Genomic DNA, 11,838 nt, shown 5'->3' on the forward strand with positions numbered 1-11,838 from the left:
ATCTCCCCCACAAGTAAGATGGTGGCTTTCATGTAATGAAGTATGTATCCCTAAATTCGATCGACTCAGCCCTATCCGCCTAATTTTAAATAGCATCGCCTCCAGGATTTAATGGCCTAAAAATAATTATAAGATATTCTGCATGATTTCTGCACATATTCACATTACTTTGAAAAATTCTTACCCCTTGAACCTTAGTTCTATTTAATTATAGTGGGTTCCACTGTGGCTATTGATATAGCCCACTGGGCAGTCTTATTAATGTTAATATACGAATACGAGCCTCATTCTAGTCTAATCCCTGAGATAATATCCTGTATCTCGCTTGACTGCTTCTCTAATAATTCGATGATCTCAGTCCAGGTCTGAGTTTGAAACTGTTTTCCTTCGGGTGCCGTGGTAAGGGCCGTAGATTCACTGGAAAGAGTCAGCATATGAACTTGAAACAAGACGGATGAGAAAAGATAATTGTGTGACCATACTCGAGATATCCATCACTCCGCCAGCATTTGCCCTGTGACTCGGCACCCTGAAGTGTCCCACTGACCAATGACCGACTACCTTGCTCGGTGGTTCGGGCAAAGAGCATATATGCCAACCATACAACCCAGCGCTCGTAGAATCGATTATATTGTCGACCGAGAGACGACCGACATAATCCTGGACTGATAGTGTTGACAATAATAGGCAAGGTTCCATCGTCCTGGCGAACACCATTTGCAATAACCTTCATGACGTACTCCAGTAACAATTTCGAGACACCATACTGTTTCGGTCCCTGAAATCTGTCTGGGGAGTTCAAATGTTCCAACAAGGAGCCCTCTGTTCGGAGACTCTCTGCCTTGGCACGAACAAATTGCTGACTTGAGACCACGCTCAAATGACTGGGATCAGAGCTGGAAGAAGACTCCCGGAGCTTGGGAAGAAGTAGCAGGGCTAAAAGGAAGGTGGAAAGTGTGTTCACTTGTATTGTTTCTTCCCAGCCCTCGGGTGACTGAGAGTATTCCCGGTTCCAAAGACCAGCATTTAGTAATGCGATGTCAAGTTTTGGGAGTTCCTTATTGACTTTGCTTGCGAAACTTTTGACACTCTCGAAACTTGTCATCTCAAGTTCCCAGACCCGAATAACACCGGGTCGATTGGTGATCCTTTCCAGCTCGATCTTGGTGAGAATTCCTCGCTCCAGACTGCGACTTCCAATCACCAATGATCCAACGCCCAGATTCAGATATTTGATTGCAGCTTCATAGCCTAGACCAGATGTTGCGCCTGTTAAAAGGACTGTTTTGCCGACTAGAGATAGCCCTCCGGGATCTGTCGGGGGAGTATATTGCATCTTGAGAAGTCGAAAGAGTCCTGCCATAGTGAGAGATGTGCTTATACGCGTATTTCTTGGATGATTTTGTTCCCAAGCTCTCCTATGTTTCTGTCAGTGATGGAATTTGTAGAGATCAAAATATATGATGTCAGCATGATGAGTCAGGATTTCTTCACCATTTCATCCAATCATAGCTGAGATTCTATATCATTCATAACATTTGAACTTCTATGCTGGTTGCTCAGTTGACGAGATTGATTGCCAATACTGAGCAATCAGGAACTCAAGGTCGAAAGACAAATTGATTGATTCGTCATTTTTGAGTTGACTTCTTCATGAAGTATCAAATTACACTACCTTTGTCTCAACATTTTAACTATCAAACTCGAAGATCTCATCTTGCAGGGAAATGGCGAGCCGCGAACAAACACTGCAAACAAATGGATTGATTTCTCAGCCAATTCCACATCACCAAGTATATCTCCCGCTACAAAATAGAGTCGTAACATCCGCCATTGACCCTTGATCAGACAGAAAATATTATATTGTCTTTTTTTTACATACAAAAAATATTCATCATTGACTATCCGACTCAAAACACATTCATCAACATGTCGGCCAGCTATCAAGGCCATCAGGTACACCCCGACGGCCGAACATGGAAGACTCATTTCCCTAAGGGAGACTTATGGGTATTTGGATATGGGTAAGTGATCTCCGATCAACTTCCAGGGATCTTTTCCAGATACGACTCGGAAACCCGCATATCTGCTCATGCTATTTTCAACTTGCATTACCGAAAGCTAAAGAATCACAGGAGTCTGATCTGGAAGCCACCCCCACATTACGGTACGTGAAATTCGGACTTGAACCTGAATCAATCCGAGTCAATGCTATTTGATTCAATTAATGTACTCGAACACTCGATTACTTGAATTCTTGAATAAGCACACTGGACACGCTTCGGGCCGACCTGCCCATTCAACCTTGGATAACCCCCCCACCGCAACTTTCAAACTAACCTCAACGCCACATATTTAGACCAGCGAATTCCAGGTTTCATTAGTGGCTACGTACGACGCTTCTGGCAGGTAAGAGCCCCAAAATGGACCGAAAGAATATGTACCAAGCACAAACGGGAACTTGCGCCCCCAAATCCAGCACCGACCACACATCTAGAGCAAGCCAAAGCTGACACGAGAGCCGCCGTGGCGTTCCCAATTTTCAGGCTAGGTATGTGAGTTCGGACCATGCTAACCAGATCTGGTCTACATCCCCTATCCCTTGGATCTGACTGCCCGGGTGCTCTGTGCTCCGCATCATGTACCGTACTAATGTTCGCTGGCCAGTACCGACCACCGTGGAACTCCCGAGAAACCCGGGCGCGTAGTTACTGTGATTGAGCGCCAGTTTTGGGAAACATTAGATGACCCGGTATGTGCCGCACCTATTTGTCCAGACGGGTTCCACTCCTTGCGCTCAGACTACGTCAATACAATACGTGGTCACTGTCCAGGTGATGAACTCATGTATCGGGGAGCTAATCAGGAATCTTTGTTCTGTATAGCTGGCACGCCATGAATCCGAATCGGAATCCACAAAGGTGTGGGGCGCAGCGTATCATATCCCCGCTTCACATGCTGAGGAGGTCCATGATTACCTTGATGAGCGTGAGATAGATGGATACAGTGCGCATTTTACGCCCTTTTACCCTGTCTCAGAAACAGGGAAAGAGAATATCCGAGCTTCTGCTGGCTCCGCGGACTCGGAAACACCATCCATTATTTGTATGGTGTACATTGGTCAGCCCAGTAATCCGCAATTCTTGCGTGATCCGGCACGTCGCGATGCGCAGGATGTGGCGCAGGTGATTAGTGCGGGACATGGACTTAGTGGAAAGAATACGGAGTACCTTTTCTTATTGGAGAAGGCACTTGAGGGAATTGGACTTGGGACAGCTGATATTCATGTTACAGACTTGGTGAAGAGGGTGAAAGCTATTGAGGCGGTTGATTTGGCGGAGAGGGAGGAGATGGAGGCTGAAAAGGAAGTGAAGAAGAATTTGGCTTATCCTGGAGAGATTGATCATGGAGATAAGATTGAGTGAGAAACTGGTAGCTTTCAGATGGGGGAGGCGACTTTTACCTAGCTGAAGCAGATTTAGAGATTAAAGATTAGACTCCTGAATAGAGTTGAAGCCAAGAGTCAATGTAGATTCGCTCTGCTAACAGCCAATTTACCATGTATATCAATGACTGACAAATTACGACACCGAGTAACGAAGGAAACAAGAAACAAGAAACAAGAAACATGAAACAAGAAACAAGAAACAAGAAACAAGAAACAAGAAAAGAAACAAGAAAAGAAACAAGAAACAAGAAACAAGAAACTAGAAGCTTAATATCATGATTGGAAACTTGAAATTGGCTCTGATAGATAAAAGATCCGAGTTCATACTAAGTACTCAGATCCCATTGATTGCGGTGTTTTGACCTCACATCAAAAAAGTGTATCCTACAGTTCTGATCAGACAGTGCATCCCACAACAAAAACAAGAAAAAGTAACAGCATATCAGAGGGACATGACAGAGGCAAATTAATGTCCGAGCGCGCATCCTTTCTACTTGAAAAGTCATTGATTACCTCAACTTTCAAGCAGAAATGAATGGAAAACGGAGAAAAACAAGAGAACTAAAAATCAACAGCCAGCTCCAGGCCGAACCGCATTGCATCAAAACTCAATCCCCGGCATATTTTCGTCAAATCGTTTTCAAATTCAAAAGCAGTCGAAGAAAATTTTGCGTGTGCAGAGAAAGACGTCAATGGGGGTATATGGGAAAGATGGAAGCCCTAGTTGCCCTCCGGGCCAGGAGGCTGGTTGCCGCGCCAGCCTGTGAAAACAAATCAACCTCATATCCACCACAATGGGAATTGATAGAGTCTATTCAAACTTACCAGGTTGGCCACCAAATCCTGCATTGGGACCACCGCCTGCAAGAGGAATTGCTGGTCAATACAAGGTGCTCCTCAAGACACACACCCGAGATTCAACAGACGAAAAGAAATGAAACAGGATACTCACCATAGCCGCCACCGTAACCACCACCATAGCCACCACCGCCGTTACTGTATGAGTTGTTGTTGTTATAGCCGCCGCCACCGCCGCCATAACCTCCGCGGCTGTTGTAGCCACCACCACCACCATAACCACCCTGTTGCTGATATCCGCTATTGGGCTGCTGATTGTATCCACCGCGACCCTGAAAGTTGCCGTCGGTACGAGGCGGGCGATCAGGACGGTCAAATGCCTTGTCGACACGAATGACCCGGCCATCGAATCTGTAACACACGATGAGTTCAGGAGCCAATTGAACATGGAGTCAAGAGGAAAACCCCCAGGAGCTTCTTACTCCACATTATTCATTGCATTCATCGCCGCTTCGGCCTCAGCGTCGGTGGCAAAGCGAACGAAACCAAATCCACGACTGCGTAAAGTTGCACGGTCCTTGACGACGGTCTAGATGATGCATTTAGCAAGGTTTCATCATTCATGACAATGATGTTTTTTTCTTTTCTTGGGGGGGTGGGGGGGACGGGGGAGTGGCGAGATACTAACAGCTTCCTGGATCTCACCAAATTGTTGGAATCCCTCACGGAGAGTATCATCATTAGTGTGCCACGAAAGGCCGCTTTAAATTATTGAAATTATATGTTAGTTTATTATTGATCAACATAGACGGTTTTTTCCCAGAGCAAAGAAGAAGCAAGACCACGTCAAGAATCACACGAAAAGCCCAAAAAGAACGTACTGGACGAAGAGCTTTGACATAATGAGCTCGCTCGCAAAACGTCGGAAAGGGGGAATAAAGGAACGGAAGCTGCAACTAGATTAGACTGGCTTGGGGGAAAGAAGCGACTGGAGGCGACTCAACGGAAGAGAAGAGAATGATGAAAGGTTGTGCCGGGTGCAACGGGACAGGGAACCCTAGCGGTTGCGAAACAAGTCAGCCGTCAAATCCGTGTAACAATCACACTGCCTTAGGGCTTCCATATCCTTGGGAAAATTCCCAGTTGGACTGGCGCCAACAACAGTTTACCGATCGAAAGAGATACAATGCTGACTGAAATAAAAAATCCCGGTCTTTTGAATAGGAAAGGGGTGATTTTTTCTTTCAAATTTACCTCTGAGAATGTCTGATGGATAGTGAACCAGTAAGAGAAGAGTCGTTGGGTAAAACAGAGGGGAGAATAATGCAAGGACAGAGGTGGGGGGGCCGGAAGTGTTGCTGCAGAGAGAAAGATAGTCTTTCTTTACCCCCCTCAGAGACAAAGTCCCACCAGCCTAAACCTTGTCAATGATTCGATTGTCGGGGTCTCGGCGGCCAGTGTTCCTTTTTCCGCTTCCCATCAATCAGATGTTACCCGAGGCTTGGAGTTGCGCGATTGGGGGGGGGGAGGAGGTACGCTAATCTAGTCACGGCGAAGGTCCAGAGCCGGTTTTCATTCCCTGAATCCCCAGATCATGATACGGTGAGAGCAACAGAACCATCCGGACTCGATCTACAACAGTTGCGTTACTCAAAAAAACACAGTTCTCCATATCAGGACCGGAAGGATAATAGAGCGCGTGGTTGACTGCGAAGAACCCTGGGAGCGATTCACGGGTTGGTTGGGCGGGGTTCTCCACGCACTTTGGCCCGTGGAACGCGCACCCGTCTCACTTGAGTTGTACCTCGCAGTCTTGATGCAGTTGCGATGTGTGTGTATATGCATTGTTGACCCGTGATCCTATCTGACTGGAGAAACGGGCGCGCCCCAGAAGTGGTCTGGCCCCAAGATGCATAGTCTGCAGAAAGGGCTGAAGGTCTGCGATGGGCTTGGCTTCGTCCTTGTCAACCCAATTTGGGACCCAGTCCGACCGGGATGATCATCCACATCCAATCCACGCGGTGCGTGGTGGAGGGGCCAGGACCCACATACCGCTTGGGCTGTACATCGGAAGGACTCCGGAGCTCAGAGGGGTCGATCAGCGCATGGATCGGCTTGACAGCCCGGCATTGATTGTTTGATGATAGATTCAATACCCGACAGTAGTTCGGGAAGATAAGGCATTAAACTGATAACGATGCTTTGTGTCACTTCATTAGAATTGTGACGGCCATTTGATGCAACGATCGTAACGTTTGGACGAAAGGGCCCACGGTATACCATAGTGAAGATTGAGAACTTGGGTGGCAAAGAATTTCGATGTTGAATCAATGAGTAAAGGAAAACTACCAATGGAGCTCAACTAACATTGAATGTACATCCTTGCTCACCTACTAGTCCTGAACTTGATGTGCAAGTCAAGTTGAAGTTCAAGTTGTGAGGGTTGATGTTGACGGATCGTGACTTCCGTTAGTATATCGAGCCTTCAGGTCACCTGAGCCCAAATCTTCATACTAGTAGTAGTTCACCCAAGTTGGGAACTGGAACTCGAACTTGAACAATGCTTGAATTTTAACTCATCTTTGAAATGTTTACTTTCTGAAGCAATGAAGTGCGATTCTACTTTGATTCATCAATGGCTTACGAACGTGCCAGATGGATTGGATTGCATTCCCGATGACCCAGTCCTGCGCAACCTCATACCCTCCACGCTGGATTTGAAGGAGAGAAACACAGGTAATCGGAAAACCTCTACCTTGCTTGCTCTCGATCAACCATCCTTAATAATAGACTGCGCCCCAGGCTCGAAAACACCGGATGTCAGACAAGGACAAGAGTCACACACCTTGTTAGAAAGGGTCCAAAGTTTAGGTCGGAGCGCTGTGAAACGGAAAGCTCACCATGAATTCGACCGCCAACCACGCCATAAGACACGAGAGGATCACTATGAGTACAAGGGTGGCGGAACTGAACAACAGCAACAAGACTCATCCGATCGAACGAAGAAACGACAGAAAAAGTGCCGGAAGCATACCCTAAATGATACATTTCATGCAGCAAATGTAGCCCGCGAAAGATTGACAGTAGGTGCTGGGTATGGGTGCCAAGGGTGTCTCTTATTAACGGTTTTTACAGTTGCCCGAGAAGATGACCCTTGGCATCTTCAGTAAGGGCAAGGCATCATCTCCACTCAGACTACGAGATAGTGGTATGTATACCCAAGCTTTCGGCGAACAAGTGCTCGAGGTTCAAAGTCTGACTTGCTAAAAGTACCCGACCCCATCAATCTGACCACGTCTTTGCTGAAGAAGCAGGACATTACAGAACCATCTTCACTCACGAGCAGGACAGCCACGGGAGAGAGAAGGGGAAGCGGTCAACAGCGAAGGATACCAAATTACAGACTTTCAGATTCCTTCAATTCGCTTGAACTGAAATCAATCAAGACTCAACAAGGAACTATCACTGAACATATGAAAGGAAAGGGCATTGACACTCCCAGTGCTCACAAGCCCCCGCAAGACTCCCCACACAATGACATAGTGCGAAGCCCATCTTATCATAGCCCAGTCAATACACCGGATAGAGGGACATACCCAGAAGAACACGTTGAACGCAATGCCAACGTATCCATATCTCCTACACCACACACTTGGTCAGAAACTGATCCTGAAAAGACAAAACGCGAATACTCAATACATGGTACTCTGCTGAAATCACTCTTTGTGGGCCTCTCAAGATATGGAATACAGGACCCCTGTCCAAAATTGGATCATGAAAAGACCTATTGCAGCTTGGACGACCTGAAATGGTTGTTGGAAACCCGAAAAGCGTCTTGGCTCTCTAGAACGAATGAGAATCACCAGGACATATTAAGGTCACCAGGAATCACCTCACAGCAGGGTATCCGAGTCAATACCAATCTATCAGTGGCGGGAAACAAGAGCTCTGGACAAAACACTCCTACTCGAGGTCCCGCGAATCCAGAAATGATCCAGAGGATGGAGCTATCCTTTCCCAATCTGGTCATCCCAGCAGAAAGGAAATCCTCATCGGTGATTTCTCAGAATGAACATGGAAAGCCCGAGTCAACTCCGGATTCAAGTCAGGATTTGCAGCCACTGCAGGATATCATTGACCCTGCCGGCACTTCCAAAGACATCAATGATCCTGCCCCTCTCACAAAACCCTCGCTGGATGAGACAAACTGGGTAGCGATTTTGAGCCCGCAAATTCAACGTGAGCCATCGGGGAGCCCCTCCGTTGCTGACTCGCTGGGGTCATGTTTACGCGAATGGGTGGTAGCTGGAGAATCCGCTTTACAAGTCAACAGACACGAAAGGGCCCCAGATGATTCCAATCTACCCCAATATTCCGAGGAGCACGGCATCAAAGACCAGAGCAAGCCAATACATAACGGCTTACATCCCGATACCGCGCATGTTACAAACGACACGTTCCTCCCTGTTAATTTTTGGCGTCCTAACAAGCTGTATTGATTGCCATTGAGAAATTTCCTTTTGGCACTGTTTGTTGAATAAAAGGGGAAAAAACATACTCCCAATATTCTTGCTGTAAAAATTTGATTCAATGTTAATGATGTCCTTCATGAACTCGAGATCATCCATTGTATCACTCAAGCTGATAACAATGCTGGCTTTGCCTAGCAACTTAAACAGACCATCGTTTAGCGAATAAGCCACTGCAGCAGTTCAAATTCGAGTCGGGACTCAAGATATCTGAGTCGCGGCAAAGATCTGCCGGCTTGGCTGAACTCATCATGTATACACGAGAACTGGCTTTTGTTGGTAGAGGTTGATTGTTTGAATTGAGTTGTTTGGGTATATAACAATCTAGAGGGTAAAGAATTATTAACAGAAAGCATCGAATAAATATTTCACGTCTATCCGATGTCTTGGTAGGTGATATCCAGACAAGAGAAACCCGACCATGGTATCATCCTAACAGGGAAGCCAGTATGGGTCATTCTTTTCAACGCCAGTCATGCGAAAAAACAACAAAACAAAAAAAAGACCAAGGCGGAAATAATGCCTTCTTCAGTATTACAGGCTCGCAGCAGCCTCAATGGCACCGATACCCTTGAATACCCCGGGACTCCGCATGACAACCTCGACTGGGTACTTCCACTGCATGAACCGTGTCCAGCCTACATGAAAGCCGATTAGTAAAATACAACAGAGGAAATGAATCAGAATCAATATACTCCAGTATGCACATCGACGGCCCAAGTACTTGCCCAGGAAAGGGACAAGGACCATGGTCAACAATAACTCCAATTGTTCGATGCTCTCTCTCCACTCCGCCTCCGCATCCGAGTAGTCGTCGGAAAGTGTTTCAAGGTCCGAATCGGTGGTTGACTCGGAAGGAAGCGAGGCGATCTCGTCATCGGACTCATATGAGTGCTGAGTTGAGGGGACCATGTATGCGGACATGGAGAACGAGGGATTGGATGGGACAGGAGATTCGGAAGACATGGTTGTGAACTTTGGGAGAGCTGAAAACGAGAGGAATAAACTGGAGGAGCAGTGGCCTGCCTACTGCTTGCTTATGATCAAAGCATTTGCTTCTGTAGTTAAGTTGGATGGTGTAGATCTTGGTGTCGAGAGTCGTCAGTCAACACCGCCGCGGGTGGTGCAAATGTTACATAAGCGCCAAGAGATCTCACGCTTAGTCACTAGCACACACTGTGGGGCTCAATCATCATGGATCTGGAGTAGATTCTATGATATATTATTCACAAAAATGAGTTGCGAGTAAAAATATGTAGAGGAAGGGGTAATGAAATGAACTACGAGGTTTATCACAGTTAAGCTGCTCGAGTGTACAGCCAGCTGTATTCCAAATATTCCACAAGCCTTGCACAGTCTGGGAGTATACGGAATAACAAGGTCTTGCTAGATACCTTGCTGTCTAAGCTATTTTGATAAGATAGAAAGATTTAGTCAAATCAAATCAAGCTCAAATATCAGCAAATTTAAATGAATACCATTAAATCCATGTAATATTGACTCAATATCATTTCAATATCTCTAACCGTATACTTCGCACGTGACCCCCGTGAGTCAGAACCACGTGACATGTCCCGCGATAACAGAGACTCGCCTCTCGCCGAACATGGGAATATCAGATCCAGCGTCAAATTCGTCATTGTCGACCTCTACGAACCTGCGATCCCTCCGGAGCCCTAATACACCTTGAAAATAACCCGGTGGTGGAACGAAGCGAATTCGACAACCACCCAGCATGGCGGACGTTGTATGTCACACCTGGTTTCTTTTTTACCGCACCCACATTTTCTTTCAAGACTGCACAATACCCCTCGGTCGACGTCTACGCTAGTGTCGCAAGCCACTTGCTACTCCGCTAGATCTCGAAACTATTCCATTTTCCTGCAATCTTCTCGGGAGCTTCATTTTTTCTATATAATTTTTTTATTGGGTTACTAATTTGCGGTGGAACCACCTCCGAATAGGAACAAAAGCAGCGCAAATCCGTTGCATTCAGTGAAGGTTCAGTTATCATGGACACCAACGGCCAAGTTACAGAGGCTCCTCCGGCCGACCAGCCCGCTGGTATGCAACTACCATACCTCCTTTTCGATTCTCACATTTGAACCCTGGACCCGCTAACGATGATCAAAATTCTAGACAAGGAAGTCGACGAGGTGACCGACATGTTCAAGGGTCTGGCTAAGAAGAAGAAGTCCAAGAAGTCTAAGGATGCCGATGCCGATGCCGATGCCGAGGAAGCCCCCGCCGGCGACGCCGAGTTCGACCCCTCCGTCCTGAAGAAGAAGAAGAAGTCCTCCAAGTCCAAGAAGCTCGACACTGGTGACTTCGAGGCTAAGCTCGCCGAGGCTGGTGTCTCCGAAGACGTTGGCGAGGAGACCGTCGAGGATGTCATCCCCGAGGGTGACCTCGAGGCCGGCACTGGTATCTGGTCCCACGATGCCACTCAAACCATCCCCTACTCCCTTCTCGTCTCCCGGTTCTTCTCCCTCATCCAGAGCCACCACCCCGATCTCCTGTCCAGCGGATCCAAGTCCTACAAGATTCCTCCTCCCCAGTGCTTGCGTGAGGGTAACCGTCGTACCGTTTTCGCCAACATTGCCGATATCTGCAAGCGCATGAAGCGTTCCGACGACCACGTCATGCAATTCTTGTTCGCTGAGTTGGGTACTAGCGGCAGTGTCGACGGTAGCCGTCGTCTCGTCATTAAGGGTCGTTTCGTCCAGAGACAAATTGAGTCCGTCTTGAGGTCATATATCGGTAGGTTTCATCATTTTTGTCTCCAATTCTCATTTTGAGATTCGCCGCCTTTCTAACTCGTTTTACAGTGGAGTATGTCACATGCAAGACCTGCCGCAGCCCTGACACCGAACTCAACAAGGGTGAGAACCGTCTTTACTTCATTACTTGCAACTCCTGTGGTTCTCGTCGTTCCGTCGCCGCTATCAAGACTGGTTTCCGTGGACAAGTCGGTCGCCGCAAGCGTACTGGTTAAGCGAGCTAGGAATTGGATTTGGCATATTGTGGAGGAGGGAGTTCTTATGTTTTCTCTTCTTTATGGCG

General features: G+C 47.0%; 6 protein-coding genes across 6 annotated transcripts; 3 read left to right on the forward strand and 3 right to left on the reverse strand.

Annotated features, from left to right (window-relative positions):
* Window positions 1-284: 284 nt before the first annotated feature.
* On the reverse strand, window positions 285-1,363 carry N7483_007194 (putative short-chain dehydrogenase/reductase family protein; the record flags this gene model as incomplete). Its single annotated transcript, XM_057090631.1, has 2 exons — window positions 285-417; window positions 483-1,363. The coding sequence occupies 2 exons, from the start codon at window positions 1,361-1,363 to the stop codon at window positions 285-287; spliced, it is 1,014 nt and encodes a 337-aa protein (XP_056945372.1).
* Window positions 1,364-1,929: 566 nt separating this feature from the next.
* N7483_007195 (gamma-glutamylcyclotransferase) lies at window positions 1,930-3,425 on the forward strand (the record flags this gene model as incomplete). The annotated part of the gene is made up of 5 exons (XM_057090632.1): window positions 1,930-2,024; window positions 2,136-2,167; window positions 2,360-2,555; window positions 2,668-2,752; window positions 2,886-3,425. 5 exons carry the CDS (start codon window positions 1,930-1,932, stop codon window positions 3,423-3,425), a joined length of 948 nt encoding a protein of 315 aa, XP_056945373.1.
* Window positions 3,426-4,168: 743 nt separating this feature from the next.
* On the reverse strand, window positions 4,169-5,147 carry N7483_007196 (RNA recognition motif domain-containing protein; the record flags this gene model as incomplete). Its single annotated transcript, XM_057090633.1, has 5 exons — window positions 4,169-4,209; window positions 4,401-4,657; window positions 4,729-4,835; window positions 4,935-5,007; window positions 5,128-5,147. 5 exons carry the CDS (start codon window positions 5,145-5,147, stop codon window positions 4,169-4,171), a joined length of 498 nt encoding a protein of 165 aa, XP_056945374.1.
* A 1,705-nt stretch (window positions 5,148-6,852) lies between these two features.
* On the forward strand, window positions 6,853-8,745 carry N7483_007197 (uncharacterized protein; the record flags this gene model as incomplete). The annotated part of the gene is made up of 3 exons (XM_057090634.1): window positions 6,853-7,329; window positions 7,382-7,454; window positions 7,517-8,745. The coding sequence occupies 3 exons, from the start codon at window positions 6,853-6,855 to the stop codon at window positions 8,743-8,745; spliced, it is 1,779 nt and encodes a 592-aa protein (XP_056945375.1).
* Window positions 8,746-9,309: 564 nt separating this feature from the next.
* N7483_007198 (uncharacterized protein) lies at window positions 9,310-9,741 on the reverse strand (the record flags this gene model as incomplete). Its single annotated transcript, XM_057090635.1, has 1 exon — window positions 9,310-9,741. One exon carries the CDS (start codon window positions 9,739-9,741, stop codon window positions 9,310-9,312), a length of 432 nt encoding a protein of 143 aa, XP_056945376.1.
* Window positions 9,742-10,510: 769 nt separating this feature from the next.
* On the forward strand, window positions 10,511-11,770 carry N7483_007199 (translation initiation factor eIF2 subunit beta; the record flags this gene model as incomplete). The annotated part of the gene is made up of 4 exons (XM_057090636.1): window positions 10,511-10,522; window positions 10,740-10,839; window positions 10,915-11,535; window positions 11,604-11,770. The coding sequence occupies 4 exons, from the start codon at window positions 10,511-10,513 to the stop codon at window positions 11,768-11,770; spliced, it is 900 nt and encodes a 299-aa protein (XP_056945377.1).
* Window positions 11,771-11,838: the final 68 nt, after the last annotated feature.

This window comes from Penicillium malachiteum, assembly GCF_028827825.1.
Source record: "Penicillium malachiteum strain IBT 17515 chromosome Unknown utg000003l:1.0-4950554.0:1.0-4952489.0, whole genome shotgun sequence".
In the NCBI taxonomy this organism is placed as follows: domain Eukaryota; kingdom Fungi; phylum Ascomycota; class Eurotiomycetes; order Eurotiales; family Aspergillaceae; genus Penicillium; species Penicillium malachiteum.